Source organism: Chinchilla lanigera, unplaced genomic scaffold (genome assembly GCF_000276665.1).
Source record: "Chinchilla lanigera isolate Chin_1 unplaced genomic scaffold, ChiLan1.0 scaffold00168, whole genome shotgun sequence".
Classification (NCBI taxonomy): Eukaryota; Metazoa; Chordata; class Mammalia; order Rodentia; family Chinchillidae; genus Chinchilla; species Chinchilla lanigera.
In genome coordinates, this window is record NW_004955569.1 from 1,578,121 (window position 1) to 1,603,218 (window position 25,098).

The 25,098-nt window shown below is 39.0% G+C and overlaps 1 protein-coding gene and 1 long non-coding RNA gene across 2 annotated transcripts in view; one reads left to right on the forward strand and one right to left on the reverse strand.

Moving 5' to 3' along the window:
* Window positions 1–2,578: 2,578 nt before the first annotated feature.
* The window catches only part of LOC102007826 (zinc finger protein 14-like), a 48,290-nt gene continuing 25,770 nt past the window's right edge, over window positions 2,579–25,098 (forward strand). Inside the window, exons 1-5 of the mRNA XM_005413504.2 lie at window positions 2,579–2,787; window positions 16,899–17,025; window positions 17,235–17,295; window positions 17,928–19,484; window positions 20,713–20,836. Coding sequence (XP_005413561.2) covers window positions 2,761–2,787; window positions 16,899–17,025; window positions 17,235–17,295; window positions 17,928–19,484; window positions 20,713–20,836 — 1,896 coding nt within the window. The 5' untranslated portion in view covers window positions 2,579–2,760. The remainder of the gene's footprint in view (window positions 2,788–16,898; window positions 17,026–17,234; window positions 17,296–17,927; window positions 19,485–20,712; window positions 20,837–25,098) is intronic.
* On the reverse strand, window positions 7,810–11,529 carry LOC106147501. Its single transcript, XR_001232428.1, has 2 exons — window positions 11,321–11,529; window positions 7,810–10,102 (listed from the first exon to the last, which is right to left on the reverse strand). It is a non-coding gene; the product is annotated as an uncharacterized LOC106147501 (long non-coding RNA).

A 25,098-nucleotide genomic window follows, 5' to 3' on the forward strand; every position in this document is an offset into this window, starting at 1 on the left:
GGCAAGGTAATTGTCACTGTTTCCCGGGGGTGAGCGGGCCAGGTTTGGGTGTACAAAGAGGTCATCTCTGAGAATAGTGGCCAGCCTGCAGGATGTTCTAAGAGAAATCATGATGAGAGGCAGTCCTTTGGGTCCTGGGCTGTGCCTAGTTTGAATACCTGTTTTTCTTTTTTTAATTAATGAGTTTAAAGGTAACTTTTGGCCAGTGGGAGAAAAATGGGCAGGTTAAAGAGGCTGAAGAGAAAGAGCTCCGATGCTGACTCACCTGGGAGAGGGCTGGCAGGGAGGGAGGAACAGCCGAACAAGTGAGAAGCAGTCTGGACTGGGTGTGGCAGAGTAGTCAGTGGGAGTTTCAAGAGTGAAAGGAGTTAGAGGCACAGCAGATAGCTTGAGCTTTGTGAAGGGGCAGCTGGGAAGGTGGCTCTGGGCAGGCAGGTTGGAAAGGCTGGGCATGGATCAGTTAGCTAGTGGAGGCAGGTAGCCAAGGTGGTGGCAGCTGGAGCGGGAGCTTGGTCCAGGCTGGCTGGTGGTTATCATAGGCTGGGATGCTGTGGCAAGCACTGCTAGCGGCATGGCTTGTGTTTGGGTCCTGTTGTAGGACAGGGAAGGGGTGTGTTGTGCAGGCTCCTTTTAATTCTGTGTTAGGGAAAAAATCAAAAGCATTGTGTGCTTGTCATTGAGAGGCATTTGGGCTTCAGATTGGGAACGAGGTGAAGTTTGAGATTCTGCACAAGTCAGGCTAAAAGAAACATCAGAGCCAGTCTCTCCGAAGTGTGTCCAACCATGACAAGCACTAGATTTAAGTCACAGAGGGAGAAGCGAGCCTTTTTCTGTCCAGAGGGATGAGAGAAGACAGCGGAATGGAGAAGCAGTGGACTGCAGAGAGGTAGGAGGTTTAGTGGCGAGGGGTTAAGTTTCACAGAGAAAAACCCACAGAGCCAAAAGCAGCGGCTTTGGAAACTTGAAAGTTGCTGCCTGCACAAAGGCGTGGGGTGGGGGCCTTAATGGCGCAGAGAGTGTAGAAGCCAGGAAAAAGAGCAAGCTTTCCTGATCTAAAGCACTCAGCTTGGTGGGAGCTGGGGAGCTTCCTGATATAGATCATCTTGGAGGCAGGGTTAGGAAGAGAAACAAAGAGGGAGAGGGAGATTGGGGAGCATACCCGATCGGAAATGCTGAATGAGATCTGGCTTGCCAGAAGTGCCAGGAGGTATAGGGACCATGGTCTGAGAATGTTGCCAGGTGGCTTTAGCTGGGGTAGAGATTCAAGAGAGCTTAAACCCTTCCAGAGAGAGCTTGTCTCACTTCCTAGATATTGGCATCAATATGTGACATAAGTGACCAGCAGAGACCACCAGGCTTGCATAACACAACATGTGCCTGGTTCAGGCATAGAATGCTATAGCCTTCTGTCCCAATGAGAAGTGTGTCCCTTTTACAGGGATGGAGAGAAGGCAGGGGGCCTTAGGCAGGAAGATCCCAGTGAACATCTGTGGTTGAAGTTTTCTGGCAATCTTACATTCCAGTGAGCTGAGTCCATTGAAGTGTCTGCTGTAAATTTTGGGTGTCTCCAGATGACTCCAGGACCTGCAAAATTGCTTCTCTTCTCTTATCTCCTTTACTATATTTGCCTATGCCTGAGTGTTGAGCTTAGTTCCCTGCATAGAGTAGTGCTTCTGCTGGCAAGCAGGCAGGAGGCTGAGAGTCAGGCCAAGTTGGAGACTTAAAGCTTTTATACTTGGAAATATGGTTATTTTCAAAATTCAGGTATTTTCTGGAAAAAGGTTGAAGTTGGTCTGAAGGAGTTTGAATGCTTGCTTTTCTTTTATCTTTACTCTTTTGCAAAATATTCCTCTCATGAGACTCCTATTTCTTTACTTGCAAATATTGTATTCCTTTTATGGGGCATATATTCATTTTCATAAATGAAAATGAGTAGATTGAGAGACAGTGTGAAAATCTTGGCAATGAAAACAACTGCCTATTTTCCAACAACAGGTGTTGCCACTATTCCATTTTATATTAGGGTTACCTAGACTCATGATGTTTTCTCCCATCAAGGCACTGGCTGATCGATAGGATACTGACACTAGAACTTTCTTTGTCTTTTGGTGCAAGATATCAAACTCAGGACCTCGCACTTGCCAGGCAGGTGCTGTCCCGCTGAGGTAAATCACAGGCCCAACTCTGGAACTTTCTGAGCACATTCAAGAGGAATGCACTCAGTACATTAAAAACTATGTATGTTTTTAAAAGCCAGGATTAAGGACTTTAAGTGCAAGCATTCTTTGTTTTTTTATTTTTTTGGTTTTTCTCCGGTATCGGGAACCGAACTCACGACCTTGTACTTGCCAGGCAGGCGCTTTGCCGCTGAGCTAAATCCCCAGCCCAAGTGCAAGCATTCTTGATGCGAGGTAAGACTGGCATCATAGGAGAGAGACTGAACCAGAATTTCCTGCATTAGAATTTATCATTTGAGCTTCACCCTCGCTGAAAGAAGTTTGCTGCTCCTGTCAGGCTCAACCTGGGCCCACAATAGAGCAGGAGCCAATCAGAGACGAAGGCGTGGCTGTCTGTATTACCCAATCAGAAAGTAGAGGGAGGAGGGCTCTTCCGGTGTCATGGCGCCATAAGACGTAGACTATATTCATTACTGAGAACCTCTATCTGACTAGACCGTCATTTTTTGTAACTTCAAACGGCAGCAACCTGCATTCAAAAGGTTGTGGGAGACTCTTATGCCACAAATGGTGACGTTTTGGAATGGGTGCAGGAATGGAATGGAATCGGGTAAGTTAGGGAAGAAAGGGGCCAAAACAAATTACAGCAATGAATAGTTTCTGCTTCAGTCCAGAATGCGTGGTCTTCCTACTCTTTGGTTCTGCATCATCATCTGTCCCTTTTCCGCTTTGCTCAGGCAGGGGCAGTTCCGGGTCCTCATCATCCTGTCCGCACTGTGACATTGCCAAACGAGAAAGCCCCAGGCACAGCTATGTCTCCACCAGTTTGAGGAGAGCTGGGGCATTAGGGAAACCCTGGTTTCCATACTCAGCAATGAAAAACAATAGTCACTTGAGTTATTTACATGAGACCTTCTACTCACAATGGTGCTGCTGCGTGAGCAGTCGTTATAGTCTCACAACATTGAGAAATAGGTTTGTGAAACAAACGGAGGCTGTCAGGAGAGATATGTCTGGAGATAATACTAAAAATTCCCTGATGCTCCACCGGAGCATCCCGATGGAGCAGCCATGTGGCTCCCCAGTCAAACCAGAGGTAATTATAGATGCTCAGAGCACAGTAATTGCTCACTTGCTTAGCACCTATCAAAGATGCCGCTGTACTTACTACACTTGATCTTAGCCAAAAGGCCGAGAAGCGATGATGCCGCTGTACTTAAAACAACCACTTTGAACTCAGGATCTCTAATCAATTTCCTCAGCATGCACCGTTTAAAGGAGACTGAACTTTTAAAGAATAAACTGGTTATTTTGTATTTTAAGTTCCTGAAAACTCAGCAGCTTAGTAGACAATGGCTGCAGCTCCTTTTAATAGGGAGTAGCTGCATTATTTGTCGGGCAGAAAATCTACACTTGGGTGAACCTTCTAGGTAATTATTTCAATTCTTCTGAAAATGTCTCATTACCCAGCTGTTATCTCAGTCCCTTCCTTAGCTAGGTGTCCTATTTATATGCTAATAAAAGAAATTATTCTTTACTTTCACACTACTTAAATGAGGCGCTCTATACAGTTTAGAATGCTGAGAAATATAGAGGGGATGTTAATGCATTATCAAGAGAGGGGAAAATATTTCTGCTAAGACAACTTCCTGAAAGACCTGCCTGTTAAACCCACATGTAGAAATGCATTGAACTGTGGCATCTACAGGGAAATACATGTGTAATATTGGTATGATTGGAAAGGGAAAGGAATTTTATCTCTGTAATAAAGTGCTCTGTGTACTGTTTCTAGACATTGTTTTTAAAACTGAAGCAATAGACATTGATGGACATTGTGAAAACAAGTGTGGAGCTTGGTATGGTGGAGCAGACCTGTAATCCTTGAACTCAGGAAGCTGAGGCAGGAGGATCCACGAGTTCAAGGACAGTCTGTGCTACATACTAAGTTCAAGCCTGAACTACAGAGTGAGACTGTCTCAAAAAAAAAAAAAAAACAAAAACAAAAAGAGCAAAACAAGTTTGAAGTAGGTCTAAATTCCCATAGTTACGGTCTGCAGCATATGAATGAATAGAATAAAAGGGTATTTTGAATAGGCAAGAGGAAAGATGGGTAAAAAGGAAATGGGACTGCAGGGGACTGTGGAGAGGGGCGGGACTGTGGAGAGGGGCATAAGTCAGCAGTAAACTCCTCCTGACTTCAGATTTTTCATAGTGTCGTAATCAGCGAAGGATTGTCTGCTGGCTTGGTCTGAGATTGGGCCATAGGTCACAGGCTTAAAGAATGGAGTGGAATTTAGGAATGGATAAACATTCTTTGACTGACTACTTATCATTATAGTCATCTCATATCATCAAATCATTTTTGAAGCAAAATTGCAAATTGTGAAACTAGTATTGTAGGTTTGAAAGGGTAGGCATCATCATTGAAGTAGAATGGAAAGAGGTTTCTGCTGGATACAAAAGATTTCCAGGTGTTTCTGTTGTTGTTGATGCTTGTTATTGTACAGAGACTCAACTCAGGAAATTTGCCCTAATATACATGCGCTCAAATTTTTACTTCACTTTATTTATTTATTTATTTATTTATTTTAATTTTTGGGACCAAGTCTTGCTAAGTTGCTCAAGCCATGGAAAACTTTTGATAATTTTTCCACCTTCTTGCTTGTTGGGATGACAGATCTGTGTCACTTTGCTAGTTTAAATTTGAGGTTTAAATCACCATAATTTACGATTGTTTCAGTGCTTTGGGTAAAGTAAATATCACTGAGCTATTGTGGTGCACACCTCATGACATCCACCTGAGAGACCGAGACGGGAGCATTAAATCACCAAGCACAGCCCGGATAGGTGGGAAAGACCTTCCTGTGTCATGAAATAAATATTTTGGTGTGTACCCTCACTTTAAACTAACTTGAAATATTTATGAGGCCCTGAGTTAAGGCAATAACATTGAAAAGAAAAGAGTTACTGCAAATCTTATTTTTAATTTTTAATTTTACTTGTTTTTTACACTTGGGATTCATGCTACACTATCTGGGGATAACAGTGATGAGGCACTGCTGTCAGAATCAGGACACTACAGATGGACAGCTCGTGATTTTAAAGTATATTATTTTCTATAAACTACATGAGATATTTAGCATTTTGTTTTGAATTTGGTTTGTATTACATAAATTCCCCCAAATGCAAATAGGGATTGGTGTGGTGAGCAAGTTTAAAAGATCCAAGTCTCACCAATGATGTTTGATCAGGTATTTTTGGTGGATTTTCAATAAATTTTATTTTCAGTTTCCTTTGGGTTGATCAAGATATTTTCCCTTTCAAACTCAGGTAGCATCTGTAGACTCATTCTTTCAACTCTTCATATGGTCCCATATAGAGCATGACACTAACCAGATTGTTTCCTGTTTTGTTGTTTTTGTTTTTTATTTATTTTGAGATGGCTTCTCATTATGCAGTTCTGGCTAGGCTTGAACTCACTGCATAGCCCAGGCTGGGTACAAATTCAAAAGATGCTCCTGCCTCTGCCTCCCATGTGCAGGCATTATAGGTATGTGCCACCATGCCAAGCATTTTTTGTGTTGAGAACTATACTAACCAGATGTTTTAGAGCAACCTAATCAAGAGAGCAGTATAATACTGTTTGGAAAGAGGAACACTGCCTGGGAATTTTTCTTTGTTTTGGAATTTTTGGGGGAGTCTGTATGTGTGAGTTCTATGCAGAGGTGCCCTACTCTGGCCATACTGTTTGGATAACATCACCAATATAAGGAAGATAGGATGGAAATTTTCAGTGGACAGACAAAGGACTGAATAATTTAAACAGATGACACCAAGCATGTGGAAGGTTTAATAGAAAACATTTCCATTCCTTGTTTTAATTTGTACTGATTGTGGGAAACTCTCTTACTGTTTTAAAATTGAATCATTGTCCACCTTTCTACACTGGGTACTCATGACTATAAATTTATGTCCTCTTTCATGATCCCAATGGCCTACAGGCAGGCATGTCTAGCACCATCACTTCCAATACTCTCTCTTTTTCAATGATTGCTGTCTCTGGGGAAAGGGATGACCTTGAAGTTTTATTCTGTGTTCCATAAATGGCACGAAACTGCAGTTGCTGAAATCCCATTAAGTATGTTTGGGTTCTCCACACTGTGATGACAGACCTTCCTTGTTGATATTGTAGGAAAGCCCAAGGGAATGACCTGTTGTTGAGGGCATAGTAGAGAACCTGCACAGAAACTCACTTCAAGGCACCTTTTATCCTGGCAGGTACATGTCCCTGTGGATGTCATCATATAGTGTCATCTGGAATCCAATTCTCTTTTCACACCCATGAGAATTTGAAATTTAGTGCAGGCACTGAGGACAAGGAGGGCGTGTGCAAGTTCAGAGAGCAAGTACTTTAGGGAGAACCACTGAGCTTGGGTTTGGGGTGCAAAGCCGTGTCCTGTGACTTTTGTTTCCCCATTCTGAGTACCTTTTCATTCAGCAGCTTATTTGTTCACTTCACCTGCTAAGTCAGTGGTTTTCAGGCACTGGTGACGGTGCACATCAGAAGCCATGTGAATGTGTCCCAGCATTTTTGTTGAAACCATAACATACGGCATGAGCAAGATTTAGAGCAGCTCATGGTTTGAGGCCAGGGATGTGGGTCAACATCAGACAACACACAGGATGGCCCTTAATAGAAAGAAATATTGTCCCAAATATCACCTGTGATCTCCTTGACTATCCTAATGCCCTTTTGTATTCCTTCCACTCTTGTGCCCCTGCTCATTACAAAGGAATTATGCTGCATGGTGTCATGTATACTTTTTATGCTGGCTATAAAGCCCAGAGATTGATAAGCACTCTACATGTGTTCTAACACTGAGCTATACCTCAGCATCAGGTATATATATTTTAGTGTGACCATATGGGAGTGTATTAAAGTGATTATCCTGTGTATTACTTAATTCACTCAGTTTTATTTTCCAGGCTTATTTGCATTGCTGTATGTACTTGTTAACTCCTCAAAACATCTCCAGTGCTTGTGTCCATAACATCTTATTTGCCTTTCCACAGTTACGGGAGAGCAGGCTGGACTAGTTCTATCACTGGTATAAATACCACAGTGAACACTGTCTTTCTGCCTGCCCTGGAAGCAGATGTGAGAAAATTTCATGGGTATTCAGGAGCCTATTTACTGGTGCACAGAGTGTATATCCTTCTAAAATGTTGATATACATCATCCACATTTTCCCTACAAGTATGCAAAAGTATCTGTTTCTCATATCCAGTCAACACTCAACTTTCTGTAGTTTGTTTTTGGTTTTTTTTTGTTTTTTTTTTCGGTACCGGGAATCAAACTCACAACCTCGCTCTTGCCAGGCAGGCACTGTGCCATTGAGCTAAATCCCCAGCCCCAACTTTCTGTAGTTTGATGAGTGGCATGGTCTTATAGTGCAGTTTATTGGCTTTTTTATTTTTTGTGTTTTATGTCTCTGAGCAGTACATTGATTTTTCATTTCTTCTGTAAGTCATTATGTAAATTACCTACATATTTGATATTTGAGATGAGTATGCTTTTAATCTTTTCTCTAGATATTTCTTTGTACTTGTAAAGAATCAGCATAACTCTTCATAAGTTTCTATCTGCATTTTAATTTCATAAACTGACATCTTTGCTTTCCAGAAATTCTAACTTAAATTTGTATCTATAACACTGTGTTACAATTCACACATCCGTTTTCTAATAAGGAATAATATCTCACAATATTTTCTCTCTACTTTATTTGTAAACACACAAGGAAAAAAAGGGCTCTTGGGCCAGGGATATAGCTGAATGGCATAAGTGCCTGCCTGGCAAGTGCAAGGTCCTAAGTTCAATTCCCAGTACCAAAAAAAAAAAAAAAAAAAAGGGGCTCTTCTTGAAAAGCACTAGAACGGCTATGTACTCCTACTTCTTGGACTCTGGGATGCAAAAAAAAATTATTGTACATATTGCAGCTCTCTAGAAAGACTGCTGACTGTGACAAATTGCAGAAGGTTGGGATAAAGCTATGTCATGTGCAGATGGAGGTTTGTGCTTCCACCCAGAACTGCTCTACTAAGATCCCTGGGATTTTGCAAGCCTATCAGACTGATTCTCAAAATGACCTGTCACAGGACTGTGGTTCAGACCTGAACTTTGATGAAATAAATGAGTAGAAGAAGGCAAGGCTTTCAAACTTCGAAGAGAGTGAATTATACTATAGCGAGTTTACTATGTTAAATTCTTAGGTGACTATGTCTCATCATTAGGACCTGATTGAGGGTGCTGCTACTTTTCAACAGTCATTCTGGTCTGTGTGGTAGAGAACAGGGTCAGTACTCAGAATTCAGCTTTGGTGTGTGTGTGATGTTGATGAAGGAGTTTATTTTTCTGAGGCAGTTGAAATGTTTCTTTTCTTTCATTTTAATTCATTTTGCAGAATACTGTTAATATATTATGCCTGTTTTTCATGTATTAGCTAATTATATTCTCTTTTAAGTATATGCATGTATTCTTTCCTGAAAATAAGTAGATTAAGAGAAAAGGTGTATAAAAGGCTACACAATGAAATCAAGGGCCTCGTTTGAATTTCTGTTCTCTGCCGGCTTTAAAGCTTTCCTTCTATTCCATTCTGTCCTGCCCTGGCCTGAGAACCTCTACCTCTTCTGATTTGGTAGTTTCTTCCACATGACATTGAATCTGGAAGTGCAGAGCCAAACTTTGAACCTGATTGTCAAGACAGCAATTAGCAAGAGCCCTTTTGAGTACAGAAAGACAGTGGCAGCTCTTGGAAATCTTGGAGCAAATGCTTTGATTCCTCATGCTGGCTGAAGTCAATATTCTGGGAGGAAGCCTGTGTTAGAAAGGATTTTTGTTGTCCTCTATCACTTGTGTTCCTCTCAAAGAGGCAGTGTATATTCTCTCTTGTCTTTTTTTGGCTCAGAGGGCAGACAGTGGAATGGCAGTGCAGCAGTGAAGCAAGGTTGGCGCCCTGTGAACTGTCCAAGCAGGCACGCTGTCCAGAGAGACGAATCCTCTGTCAGGAACCCAAGTGAGAAGTTCCCAGTGTGTTGCGGAAAGCCGCTGTAGGTGCCTCACACAGGCTGGTTCTGAGACATTTCCTCATGGCAGGTTGACTGGGAAGGGCCTTGAGATGTCCCTAATCCTATAAATGGTGATATACCAGTTCCAGTGACCCAAGACAGGAGTGAATCTCTGGTGGAGGCCTAAAGTCAGTGACATATTGACAGAAGCAGCCTTTCCAGGACCTAGACCTCTGCATCAACTGAGGAGTCTTGTTCCTGTATGTCAGCTGCTGCTTTTATGCCCTTGGTCTTTGCTGGCTCTCAGGGTAAGGCACAGAAACTGCCAGGCCCTCAGCATCCTGTGCTGTGCAAATGAGGTGACTTAAGCATGTCCAAAGCACTGTCATGGGCTGCTCAGGACGTGCTCCCCCACTTATCATCCTATTGGGCCCTGACAGCTGTATAGTTTTGGTGGAGCTGCTGACTCTTGTGTGATGTTTGTGTCTGAGTGGCACTGGGCTGGCTTGTGTCCCCTGACTTTTCTTTCAACAGCAGACCTGGTGTTATGGCTTATGGGTAAAATATCCCCCAAATATCTTTTGTGTTAAAACTTGATTGGATTCTGTGGACTTACAGTTTTTGGTGGATTCACCCATTGATAAGTTGAGCAGCAGGGTGTGCTGTAAGGCAGTGGGGCTTGGGTGGGAGAAGTTCGCTAGGGAGATTTCCTGGAAAATTGTGTTTTGTCTGTGGCTCTTCCCATTTTTCTGTGCTCCTTCCTTGCTTTGCAGAGTTGACCAGGCTGAGCTTGATGTATAAAGGTCATCACTGGCTGGATGTGGGGCGTCTACCAGAGCAGCCTATGGGGGCATGGTGGACTGTAACAAAAAAGAACAAAAAAAGATAATTTCAGTAGTAATAACAATGCAACTGTGAAGGTTGAGGCTATAGAATTAATTTTGGTGATTAGACTGTATGGAATATCATTCAGGAGATTTAAACTGATATGGTGAACTTTCATTTGTAGTTTATCAGAAGGGTAGCAGTAGTCCCTAGACATTAGTAATATCTCTGTCTGTCCAAATTTGTATAAAAGACACCATGGAGAAGGTGTTAGACTTCCTTTTAGGGCCTGATTGGTTAAATAGGATAGATGTGACGCATATACAACAGTAAGTCACATCTCAGCCAAGTTGACTATCCAAAGAGCTTATTGGTGATTGTTTAGACAGATGACTGTTATCTTTTTTTTTGGTTTTGGTTTTTTTCCGGTACCAGGAATCGAACTCACGACCTTGCACTTGCCAGGCAGGCGCTGTACCGCTGAGCTAAATCCCCAGCCCCGATGACTGTTATCTTAATGACATGAAGTTATTGTAACTTTTTAAAATCAGTGTTCATCTGAGCAGTTCAGCAGTATTATTTTAGAAATACTTATTCATAGCTTGATCACTTTGAATGGAATGAGTAGATTTTTTTATTTTTTCATGTAACTATATCTAAAACTTTTGAGGTGAGAACATTGAGGAAACTCAAAGATAAAAGGCCTTTTTACCTTTGTAATTTTGTCATTTTTTTATTTTAAAGAGAAAAAACATAAACAATGAAACAATTTTTTTAATCAGTACACTTTTAGATGTTTTTGCCATGGCTTTTATTTAGCCTTTGTAACAATATTGATCAGAGTTTCTGTATTCCTGATAGATTTGTCCTAGTTTGGCAAACTCTATTTATTGGCTTGACTTTTGTTGCCTTTAGCCCTTTCTTTCTTTCATATCTTTTCTTTTTCTTTTTTTCTCTTCTTTTTATATTTTATTCCATTCTATTTTTTCTACTCATGTTTTTAAGAGACATTGTAAAACTTTTCATTCTTTCTTCTTCTTCTTAAGTTTGACCCATATCATAAGCAAAGCATGAGAAATAAAAGTGAAAGAGCAAGAAGAAAATCAAGCAAACTTTCCCTGCCTCCTTAGCAGTTGGACGCTTAAAAGACCTCTGGGCTGATAATCGTAGTATTCAACCTTACAGCAAACATGCCAGGCTAGCCATGGCTGTTTTTGTTCCCTTATTGAGAAGAGTCAGAAACATTCTCGTACCTTTTCCAGGCTTTAGGAGGGCAGTCCTCTATGCTGATCTGCAGCAGCAGCTTTTTCCTCCAACAGGGACCCACTTGTGTGAGATAACATGTTGGCAAACAGATCGAATGATTATTTAGAAACAAGATTTATTCAATCACTGCTGGGCTTGGTGGTGCACGCCTGTAATGCCAACACTTGGGAGGCTGAGGCAGGAGGATTGTTGTGAGTTCAAGGCTAGCCTGGGCTACCCAGTGAGCTCAAGGCCAGCCTCAACTGCATAGCAAGACCCTGTCTCAAAAAAGAAGAAGAAAAAAAAAGGCTTAACCACTAGGAGGTCTAGAGGAGCTATCTCAACTAAGAACACCCAGTATTAGGAGGGCTCCCAGGAGAATCCCTCTAGCTGAGAACTCTCCAGCTTTTATTTAGAAAATCAGTGTTAGTGTAAAAAGCAGGGCTGGGGAAATAGCTCAGTGGCATAAGCGCCTGCCTGGAAAGCGCAACGTCATGAGTTCAATGTGCAGTACCACAAAAAAAAGCAAAAAGAAAGTGTAAAAAGCAGATGAAAAACAGTTTGGGCAAGGAGCTGTCTCAACGATACTCAGTTTTTATGGGGATAGGGGAGAACAATGATCACAGGAAACATGCCTCTCTAATCTATTCTTGTTTAACCATTCATTTCTCACATTTCTCACAGAGCCCGTGGGCTTTTGCACCACAGTCTAATCATTTACTGCTCATAGAGCCTGAGTGGGGTCTCTGAAGTAGCAGGTTTCCTGGGGAAAACTTCCTTTATAATTTCTTAAATTATACTTCCTCTGTAATGTTTATTTTTTCTTCATTAAAATCAGTATAATATTTTGCAACATACTGCATATATTTTCATAAAGTATGAATACTATATTTGCAGTTTGTTGTTAAACTCTAGTTTTAGGCTTCATATGTAGATCTTATTTTACTGTATAGAATGGTGAGGGATATGACCTTTATTTTTTAATTAATGGTAAAAAAAAAAAAAGACACTGCAAGGCCTAAGACGTTGTTCAGTAGTATAGAATGATTAAGTTGTAATTTGAGCTATGTCACAGCATAAGTTTTCACCACTGTGTCTTCATTCTAGTTTGGATCTCAGTAGGTATAAGAGCTGTCCTGGTTCAGAACTATCACACATGATTTAAGTTTACCCTCTTTAGTTTCTTGGCTTTCCTATACCAATTCCAGGCAAAATTCCTCTCCCTTTACCTACTGATGTACCTGTTGACACAGGTAGGGATCCTGCTTCTCAGTGTATGTTTTGCAGTGAATACTGGGTACTCACATCCATGTACCACTTCTGGTCTGATTTCTCCATCTCTAAAATTATGTTCAGTGTAGTCATCAAAGCCGATCAACTGCCGGACGTGGTGGTGCACTCCTGTAATCACAGTACTCGGGAGACTGAGGCAGGAGGATTGTTCTGAGTTCAAGACCAGCCTGGCCTACAAAGTGAGCTCAAGCCCACCCTGAACTGCACAGTGAGACCCTGTCTCAAGAAAAGGCAGAAAAAAAAAAAAAGCCAATCGACTTTCTGTGTTCCACAGTTCTGTCGCATGGTGGTATAAGTTAAGAATCTCATCCTTAGACTTTGCTACCCTGAACCCTTCATCATACCTTTGTAATATCCCCACAATATACACTTTTCTGTGCCTCTGTGGTACAAGATAAAAAATATCTCTCATGACTGTACCTATCTTGTGGCTTTATCCTGGTATATATTCAGGTATTGCAATTTGAACACAGTGATAGTTTTCATCTCTTATGTGGCCTAATATCACCTAAGATTTTCTCTGCCATATTTTTCCAATTTGAATGGTAGGGAGAAGAAATTTTACACACAGTATCAGATCTCATAGACTGTTAGTGCTCATGGTGTTCTCATATGTCCTCATTTTGGAAACTGTGTTGAAGATTTCTTTTGCCGAGGAATGCTAGATGTCCTTCTTATTCTATGTAATTAACCACACTGAAGTTGCAGAGCACATTGCTTCATTTATCATTTAACTCTACCCCAATTTTTAAAATGAAGGCGCTGTGAAGAGTCCTGCATACTCTAATCTTAGTACCGTAATACTTAGCCTCAGAAACAGGGATCAGAAGAACAACATGAATCAGGCCTCACCCACCACACTCCTACCTCTTAGTCTTTTGCATGGAGGTGAAGTTGGTAGGGACAGTTTGGGCTCCTTATGTTTTCCTTACTTTACGTCTCTCTGTTTACTCGCCCATAATGTGTCCCCACCATGGTCTTTTTTTGTTACTTGTTTCTTCCTTTTTAATTTTTTCATACCTCCTTTCCTTTGGACTTTCAAGAGTATCAAGATGGGCATTATAAAGTTCAGAGCAGAAATTCTAGATTTAAAAGCATAATTCCCTGAGAAAGGAGATTGACAGGATATCAGAAATGAAAAGATGTCCCCAGTTCCTGGATAGGCAGAGTCAGGATAGTGAAAATGGCCATATTTCCAAAGCTGTTATTCAGATTTAACGTAATCCCGATTAGAATGCCAGTAACAGACTTCACGTAAGTAGACAAAATGAAACCTGAATCTAATATGGAACTAGAAGAGATCCAGAATAGCAATATCAATCATGGTAAAAATGGAAAGCCAGAAAAAGAAAAGAAAAGGGCAAGGCATGGTAAATCCGAGGCTTGGACTCAGAGTTAAATTGTCTATTTTTCCTCTGCCTTGATTCTCCCAGTATTCCAGTTTAGTAAAGGCCCCAGGTCCTCTATATTTAGCAATTGACTTGTGGTATTCATTCTTTTAAAAGATTTTCAGTATACTCATACCTCAAGGAATGCCCATAGTGAGTTCCATAATAAAGCATTCTAGAAGTTTCTGTTCATTTCAGAATGTGTAACTGCCCTACATTTAAATCTTTCTGAGGCACATTCACACTATACAATTGAAATTATAGAGTGTGGTAAATACTGCATGTTACTGAAAAAAAAACTTGTGAACTGATGAAACGGAATAGAGAAAGCAGAACCTTCTCCACACACACTCATTTATTTTAACTTTGACAAGGTGGCCACATCCTTTCAGTGCAGGAATGATAGACTGTTTCAGTAATGGTGCTGGGAAAATTTGTGCTAACATTCATATATAAAGGCAAACAAACAAATGCATATGAACATTGTTACTGGTAATTTTCTATTTAAATATTTTATGGCAAATTTGTTCTCAAAAATTTTGGATGAGATTTAATGATAATAAGCGTATAAATATCCTTGGTGTGTTCAGAACTTTTCATCATTGGGCACTGTGCAGTGGATGAGAGTATATATGTGAAAAACTCCCTACCTTACTCAAAATTTTCTTCCTTATTTTTGGTCACTCTCATTCTTTGGTAGCTTTTCCTCAGTTTACCATGTGTGATTGTCCATGAATAGTGTTATAGTTTCTTTCCAAGTCATTTTCAATAAGCATTATAGAAGTTGCACAGGAAAATATTTCGGGACTTCTTCATCTTACTATTCACAAATACCGATGTCTGAATCAAGGGAAGAATACTTTGTTATCAATTCTATTGGCCATGGGGTTCAAGAATTTTCACATTTACTTATCAATAATCACGTCTATCTACAAGAATAGCACAGTGTATTCCTGGACATTGAAAAAAATCACTCATCTGTTGATTTCATTGCACTTCAAAGGAGATGAGTGTGGAGTGATCAGTTGATTCTCTCTCCTTGTATTAATTTTACTGTGTTCTTGCACACCTCAGTGTTCTTTGATTTCTCTTCCAGTTTTGGTCTTATTTTATATTCAGTGTTTCTCTCGAGTCAGATATGTTTTATATATATTTAAAGATTTGTGTTCATTGATCTTTTCTCTGTATACAAAATCTTTGTATTGTGTACACAGCAAATATTTTAGTCTTTTTTTATGTATTTCCCATTGTTTTCGTAGACTTCAATTTCTCCTAATTTTAATGGCTAATTGTTTCCTCTGAAGAACCTTTTTATGTATCGAAAGGTTATTTCACTATAAAATCCTAAGACATTCAAATTTATCTTTCTCTTTTCAATATATAATTTATGTAGATAAAATACAATAGAATACAATCTGATTTCTAAATACATACCTGTTTCTCCCTGAACATACACAAAACATATTGTGATTAATTTCAGATATGTTTAACACAAGCTGCATCATCAACCACTATTCTATTTACACGTGAGACCATAGAAGGCTGGCTTTCTACCCTGAGATCCATTTGTCATTCTGTCTACTAAATGCAGATTGTAATGTAAGGTGAAGCATGAATGTGTTTTATGTAAAGTGTGCAATCTACCACCTTGCTCATGAGGTGTTGAATGTTGTCTTCTGTTATACTTTGTGATATCTTCTTTTTAATGTGATTAATGGTATACATATCCTTCCCCTCATTAATCTCACTTAGACCATTCTAGGAATTCTTATATCTGAGTGCAGAGTGATCATTTGGTGTCACTAAGCTGTAAGATCATAGACTACGTGATCTCTGTTTCATTGTGCATAGACTTGTTCCAAGAGTACTGTTTTTCTACTGGCATTTTAATATTAATCATAAACGTTCTTTACTTTCTTTTTTATTACTACATTTTAGATACACATAATGATAATATTCATCTTGGGAATTTGTACCTGTACATGGTATATCTTGATTCTTCTTTTTCTTCAACTGTTCTACCCTCTCGTCACACCTTCTTCCCCTCTTTATTTATGAAACTGTTTCCTTTTTGTCCTTCTATTTTCTTTCTCTTGTCTCTTCTTTCCTTCATGCCACCCCCCATTGTTCCCTTACTCACTTAAATGTTTTCTTTTCTGATTCCTCAAAACAAACAAACAAACAAACAAAACCCTAGAGGATCCATTTGACCCAGCTATTCCCTTTCTTGGTCTCAACCCAAAAGAATTAAAAGCATCATACCATATAGTGGAGTACTACTCTGCCATAAAAAAGTGTAAGCTTGAGACATTACTAGCTAATTGATGGACCTTGAGATCACACTCTTAGGTGAAATAAATTGCACATACATGCATAAATATCACATGGGTTCTCTGGTGTCAGAAACCAAAAGGGTAAATATTTAATGTTCAGTTGAGTTGTTTTTTGGTTTTTGTTTTTTTTCCTAAAAAGCCAGATTCACATTTCAAAAAGCTGCCTGTATACAATACAAGAATGACTTAATTCTATGAACAATCAGATTTGAAAAGAGATATAATCTATGGTCTATCACAACCATTCATTAGATATTTTTCTGCCTCCTTTTTTGTGGAAATGGTGATTTGCAGGCTGACCCAATGAGCTCTGCTTTAGAAACAGTGTACAAATTCAATTTCAATGACCCTACCAGGCAACCAGTGCTACTGTTATGCCATTGGTACAGCAGAGAGAAGCAATCTAGCATCAGAATTGTATGTGAAACTATGTACATACACATAGGTTTGATGACAGTATTGAGTTTCTTTTCAAAGGAACAACCTCAATTCAGCTTTTACAAGAATATTTCAAGTTCTCAGGGTATGAATGTCAGCCTTCGTTCAGGAAATATATGTATGTGATTATTTAGGAGGCAATGACCCTGGAGGATGTAACTGTGAACTTCAGCAAGGAGGAGTGGGCTCTGCTGAATCCATCCCAAAAGAAGCTCTACAGAGATGTGATGTGGGAAACGATTAGGAATATAAATGCTATAGGTAAGGATGACATCATTTTGTCATATGTTCAATGAGAGAGCATTGGTTCTTGGTGAAAGGTATGGATTCATTAAAATTTCATAGAATGTGAAAACATTTTGAACAATATCTCAGTCCTGCTTACATTGTACCATGAATATAATTGCTAACCAGTAATTTTTACTATAATGATATGGTGACATTTTTCTATTTCTATGGCTATAATTCAGGAAGGACTTGGGACAACCACCAGATTGAAGAAAAACACAAAAATTGCTCAAGAAATCTAAGGTAATTTGCATTCATAAGGAAAAGTAATACTTCTCAAGTATCATTGTGTGCACTGAAATATTACAAGGAATCTTTACAAATCAGGCCATGCTCAAATTTATTTAATCTCACAAAAATTTTGCTGATATGCATACAGGTTGATTTGATATGATCTGGCAATTGAATATAATAATATTCCAATATAGGAAACTAAGTTAGTAGTGACATTATGCAACAAGAGACACTATCTCATACATTGGTATAAAATTTTTTCTGATAATCAATATCGTGAAATGTATGAAGTTGCATTCAGGTATTATATACAGGCATATATGAAAAGAATATATCTTGAACTTTGGCAGGAACACATCTTCAAGTTACCTGTCTGTGTTTAGAGATACATGAATATGAGATACACATTTTCTAAAAAATTGCTGAGAAGCAACATTCACAATCCACATGAATGCTAGTGTATTGTGTGCCTTCATGTTTTAAAATTTTTTAAATGCACCCTCATATATTATTTGTAGGAATAGAACACAGAATATTTTTATATTCAGAACAGATGTCTCAAAAAGTGAAAATAAAAGTTTGCACTTATGGTACATTATTGATATAGAGACATTAATCTTTGATACTTTGTTTCTTTACAGAAATGAAAAGGTAGCAAAATGCTTCAAATATACAACTTACAATCTACATGAAAACATATTCCTTTGGACTTCAGATACTAATGTGGACATGCAGCAAGCTGCTTTAAAGGCAGGTGGAAGTCTTCTTTGTAGGGAGCCCTTGATTGGACATTTATCATTAAATGAGCTCACCTTATCTCACCCTAGAGAGAAGCCACATGAGTATTTGGGGTATGATGACAAGCTAAGTAAATGCAGTGAACCTGGAAAAACTTACAGTGATTTTCAGTACTCTCAGAAGCACACAAAGACAAGGAATGGAGAGAAACCTTATCAATATGAGCAATATGAGAAAAACTTCTCTGAACCTAGTGAAAGAAGTCATCCTGGAGAGAAGATCATTGTTGGCCAGAAAAATGTGAAAGCGGCCAGCACCACCAGTGGTTTTCAAATCCAGAAAAGAATTCACACTGGGAAGAAATCATATGTATGTAAGCAATATGGAAAAAACTTCAGTGCTGAAAGTTATAAAATTCTAGAAAGGATTCACATAGAGGAACAACCTTATGTCTGTAAGCAATGTGGAAAAGCATTCCATACACACAGTTCCTGCCAAAGACATGAAAGAAGTCACACTGGGGTGAAACTCTATGTAGGTAAGCACAGTGGGAATTCATTCAGCAGATACACTCAATGTCAAAGGCATGAGAGGACTCACAATGGGGAGAAACCTTATGTATGTAAACAATGTGGGAAAGCTTTCACCAGACACAGTTATTGTCAAATACATGAGAGAATTCACACTGGGGAGAAACCTTATGTGTGCAAGCAATGTGGAAAAGCATTCACCATAGGGGCTAATTATAAAAGACATAAAAGAACTCACACTGGAGAGAAACCTTATGTGTGCAAGCAATGTGGAAAGGCATTCACTACAAAGAATTATTATAAATTACATGAAAACTTTCACACAGGAGAGAAAGATTATGTGTGCAAGCACTGTGGGAAGGCATTCACTACACACAATAATTGTCAAATACATGAAAGAATTCACACTGGGGAGAAACCTTATGTGTGCAAGCAATGTGGAAAGGCATTCACGACACACCAGTCTTGTCAAGTACATGAAAGAACACACACTGGGGAGAAACCTTATGTGTGCAAGCACTGCGGGAAGGCATTCGCTGCATTCCGATCTTGTCAAATACATGAAAGAACTCACACCGGGGAGAAACCTTATGTGTGCAAGCAGTGTGGGAAGGCATTTACTACACATGATCATTGTCAAACACATGAAAGAACTCACACTGGGGAGAAACCTTACGTGTGCAAGCAATGTGGGAAGGCATTCACTGCAAAATATTCTTATAACATACATGAAAGAACTCACACAGGGGAGAAACCTTATGTGTGTAAGCAATGTGGGAAGGCGTTTGCCTCACACCGATCTTGTCAAGGACATGAAAGAACACACACTGGAGAGAAACCTTACGTGTGCAAGCAATGTGCAAAGCCCTTCACTACACACCAATCTTGTCAAAGACATGAAAGAACTCACACAGACAGAGCCAGGTGCATGTGAGCCATGCACAAAAAGATTTGCTAATTAATCCTTATTTTATATACATAAATCTCATATTGAGAAGGAACCCTTTGTATATAAACAATGTGGGGGAGCATTTAATGACTACACTTTTTATCAGCTGCATGAAAGAAGTCACACTGGAGATTGAGCCTATGTTGTAAGCTTATTTTAATAATCTTGTGAAAATGATTCACAAAGAGGAGACCTTTCCATAGAAAGGAAAAAAATGTATGTCAGTATTTCTTCACGGGTTTTCCAGAAAATACACTCCCAGATGGAAATCTAAAATGTATTCTTTCTGTTTTTCCATAAATCATTTTGAAGATGCCAGGCATATTGGCACATGCCTGTAATCCCAGCACTTGGGAGGCAGAGGCAGGAGGATTGCCATGAGTTTGAGGCCAGCCTAGGCTACATAGTGAGTTCGAGGTCAGTCTAAACTGCATAGAGAGACTTTGTCCCTCAAAAAAACAAACAAAAGAAATCACTTTTAAGTAGTAGTTTTGATTTTGTTTTGTTTTTACTATGGGGGGGTAGAGGCTGCTAAAAAACTTTATTAATAGTTTTAAATTTATATTTCCCACTAGCTTTAATTGTAATTTTCTTGTATACACCTCATATTCTGTACACAAAAAGATAACTTTGAACTTGATGTTATATATGGATATGTATGCATATTTAGAGAAATGTGAACATGTATTTTTAAAAATTTGTTTATATATATACCTTATAGATGAGCAAATATTTTGTTTTTCATGTCCTAACTAAATACCTGCATTTATCCCCTCATAATTTCATCTATTTCATTTTCATGTTGAAGTCAGTACTGTGATTTACATAAAATATTGTTTTCTTAACGTTAACATTTTACTTTTCATGCTTATATTGTTATGACTTTCAATTTGATGGCAATTATACCACAATTTACACCAAAAGAAAAAACCATACTCATGTGAGTTTCTGATTGTGACACATCAGATGGACCATGCATTGTCTAATAAAGGATGTCATGAATTGTAATATTGTATCAGTCAGTGCTAACTAGAGAAACAATTTTAATGTGCAATATATAGATATAAATGAATTCACAAGATTGGCTTACAATGGCTGCCCACACTGAGATGTTGAATAGTGCAGAAGGTCTCACTGTGCACTGGATAACAAAAAAATCCAGTTCAAGGCCTGGAGCCCACTGTAGTGTCCTGTATGAGTCCGTGTCAGCAGAGCAAAGGATCTGTGCCAGAAGACTAAATGGTCTGAGCTAGCGGCTGAAGAGTCTGGCCTGGAAGCCAGGAGTTTCCTTGAATGTGACAGTGAATACTCGAGCTCCTCCACAGAAACACAAGTAAGCCTTCTATTTTTGTTTATTTTTTTTTAACATTCTTGGAACAGTCCTTCCTAGGGTAGGTCTTCCCCATCCATAATTTACTGGAAAGATTTAGTTGGGGACATAGTACTCAGCTTGACACAATCATTAACTGTCATCCACCCTTGACAAATTCACAATTACACACATTTCTGTAAACCGTAGTCTCCAGATACAAATTCATAAGTATACCTAACATGGCACTTGAGAGTCTGAGGCAGGAGGATCATTGCGAGTTTGAGGCCAGCCTAGGATACAAAGTGAGTTCAAGACGAGCCTGCTTTCCCAGCACTTGGCAGGCTGAGGCAGGAGTATCATTGTGAATTCAAGGCCAGCCTGAACTGCATAGTGAGACCCTGTCTCAAAAAGGCAAAAAACAACTAAAAACAAAAAAAACACCTAACATGTTGTAACTGTCCAGCATACAAATGGAAATGCACTAATTCCCAAGCCCAGAATAAAATTAAGTTTTCTTTGGGTGATGCTTACTCCTAACATTTCATAACTGGGACTCTAACAGTTTTGAGAAGACTTAACCAATATGGAGTCTATCAACATAGTAGACTGGAAGGATATTAGGAGAAAACTACAGTGCATATTTATAGCTGATCATGGGGTCATAGTTTTTGTTTGTTTATTTTTGGTACCGGGATTTGAACTCAGGACCTTGTGCTTGCTAGGCAGGCGCTTGTGCCACTGAGCTATATCCCTGGCCCCATAGCTTTTATTTAGAATGACGTGTTTGACATTCTCTGTGCCTTGGCAAGGAATTTCAGCAAGCACCTCAGTGAGTCTTCGTTCTTTCACTGATGTGAAGAACCTTACCTTCATTTCTGAAGGTTGTGAACCATTTGATATTCTGACTGGATTGGACTGTTACAGTTTCCCACTGACTTTAATAACAGCATGACAATACTAGAAGACACCGTAAGGAATCTCCTGTATATTCTTTCTATCCTCCAAGTATATTCCTGCACTATGGAGTAATAGTCTAATTTTCCCTTGACAGTCTGGGTCAATCACCTCTCTAAACACTGTAATTCCCCTTTTAGTTTCTTTCCTCAGGGTCCTGAGTCCAACATGACCAGAGAGAAGTCTTCAATTCCAGTGAACATGTATCACTCACTGTTCTTCCTGATACAAACCTTCCCCATTCTGGAACTAAGACATCTTTCTAAGGCAGCAGAAGAGAAGGTCATGAGAATAGGGTGTAAATTTTTGCTAACAGATGGTTATGGGTAACAGTGAGTGGTACCACTCATTTCTACCCCTTCATTCCTAGACCCAGGAGTCTTGGCAGTGGAAGATACAACCATAGAGAAGATGCTGACTGAGCCTTGAAGCATAAACAGAGCCAATTAAAGAACCCTGCCCAGCCCTCAAGCTATTGGTACCTAGCTGATGCTGCAACTGAGTCTTCAAAAGATCACTCCAAATTTCTACCAATCCAGCAGATTTCTGGATAGTGATGAACATGGTAAGACAACTGAGTTCCATGAGCCTGAGACCATCACCTCACTTCTTTGGGCATCAAATATATTCCTTGGGGTCAGAGCCTATTTCTGTGTATCTATATTGGTGGATAAGGCATTATGTGACTCCACGGATGGAAGTTTTGCTGGATGCATAAAATATAAGAAAGGCAAATCCATATACAGAAAAAACAAAACAAAACAAAACAAAAAAAAAAACTTCTTCCATGATGGAAGCAGTCTAATATAATCGAACTGCCACAAGGTCAAAGGCACATCACACTAGGGAAAGGTGCCATATTGGGGAAGCAGTATTGATTTAAACTGTTAGCATATTGAACCTACAGCAGTGGCTGTAGCCAGAGCATCCTCAGTGAGTGGGAGAGCATGTCACTGAGTATGCATAACCCCAGTTCCTGCCAACATGTCCACAATGTTCATGAGCAATGAAAGAAGGGGCAATGAAAAGAACTGGTAAGGAGAGAACTTGACTACTATCTACAGAGTGAATGAACATATCCAAATGATTGTTAAAATCCTCTTTTGATGATGTCACATTTTGGTGAGTGTTTTTATGAGATGCAAATGTATTTACATCCCTTGCCTGTATAGACAGGTTTGTCCACATCCTTCATTCCCCAGTAGTCATTGCCTAAGGGTTATTGACACTACTAATAATGATATTAAACATAAACAATTTCAAGCATCAGTGCAGAAATTAAACTAAAAATATAGACAATGAGAAAATATGGATTCAGCATGCAAACTCAGACTTCTAACTCACCAAAGGAGAACTCAGGGGACAATGAGGTGGATCAATTCAAAAGCCACCTACCTGGACTCTCTGAGGTGGTAACAGCAAAAATTAAAAGCAAATGAATGAGGTTCAAGAAAGTACTCAAATCAGAAATAATTTCCCAGATGACTTCAGAGATGATTGCCATAATAAAGGGCATGGTTAGTTAATTTTCAGAAGATACAGTTTTAAAAAAAATGAACAAGACTTTACTAAAATGATGGAAACCATGAATGTCCAACATAGGAAAAGAATGGCATCAATGAACCAGATTCAAATAGATAGCCAGGAGATTTAAAATTCTGTTGATTATATATGCAACAGAATGAACCACGGGAAAGAATATCAGATCTAGGAGACAGGATTGAGGTTAGCATTCATTAAAAGAAACACTTCCTAAAAAGAGCAAGAAATCACAAACTGTCAAGCCAACAACTGCAAAAAAGAACAATTGCAAAGAACAACATAAGATCTGCATCAATAAAGCAGCAGGATATAGGTTCCTTTTGACACAACTATATTCCTACATGGTAGCTTCTGAGTAGAATAAAAAATATACCACAGTGATATATGTCCACCCATGTTTATAGCAGCATAGTTTGTAATAGCTAAACCTAGTAAACACCTCAAATGCCCATCAACTGATGAATGGATTAAAAAAAGGTGTGGTTTTTTCCATTGAATGGAACACTGCTATGCCTAAAAGATGGATAAACTTGAGACATTTCTAGGTGAATGGACCCAAGAGGATACATAAGGATACTCTTGAGTGAAATAAATGGGACACATATGTTCAAATATCACGTGGTTTTTCTGGTGTAAGAAACTGAAAGTGAAATAAGGAAAAAAAATGTATGATAGATATTGTAAAATAGGACAAAAATAGTCAAATGAGGAAGGGAACTAGGAAGGGAGAAGGGGAGGAAGAAGGAAGGGGAGAGAAAAAAGAACACAGGCAAAATGGAAATAAAGTTTTTGTAAATAAGAAAGGAAAAAGGGTTTAAAGGAATGAGAAGAAAATTGGAAAAAATGAATCAGGATCTATCATGTATAGGTACAAATTCCATTTGATGAATGAGACCATTATGTGTAGCTGAAATATACCAGTCTAATTATTTATAGTTAATTTATAAAACACATTGTACATATCTAATGTTTTTTTACGTTTTTATACCTATATACAATGTTAAATATTTCCATGAGGGTAAAAGTATCTTTTCAAATGTTTATCATGAAGGGAAAGTGCGCTGAGCTGACAGATTCTATTCAACCAGCATCACAATAATCCCCAAACTACACACTGATACCACCACCCATCAATCTAATATCTTGGAGAATATCAATGTCAAAATCCTTAAAAAATTACATCACAACATTTCACAGGTCACTTAAAATAATATGCAACCTGACAGTTGGATACGACCAAGCCAAATCAATCAAATAATCAATCAATCAATAGAGAAAAGTTCAACCTAGTTACATCAATAAGCATGATATAGGACATGGAAAGAATGAAATAAACAACATGTGATTATCTCAATAGATAAGTATTCTCAAATAATTAAAAAACTGACATTAAAAATATCTAAAGAAATTTGTAAAGAATAGTCCATCCCAAAATAAAGAATGAATAGATAGATAGATAGATAGACAGAGTTAGAGTTAGAGATATATATGACAAGTACCCAAGTAACGTCATTTTGAATAGAGAACATTTAAATTTTGTTTCTTTAGAAATAGACAACATGGCTGAATAGAGTAGGAGCCTCATTCAGAGCTACTCAGAGAAGTTTCTACTGAAAACACAGGTACCTGGAAGAAAGAGGAGGACATACATCCTAAAACCAAAATCAATCTGAAATAACAGGCTGATAGGTGAAGCAAAACATAGATGAAGGACTTAGTAAAATGGCCAGCCAGAGGATTTAGCTCAGCGGCACAGCCCCTGACTGGTAAGCGCGAGGTCGTGAGTT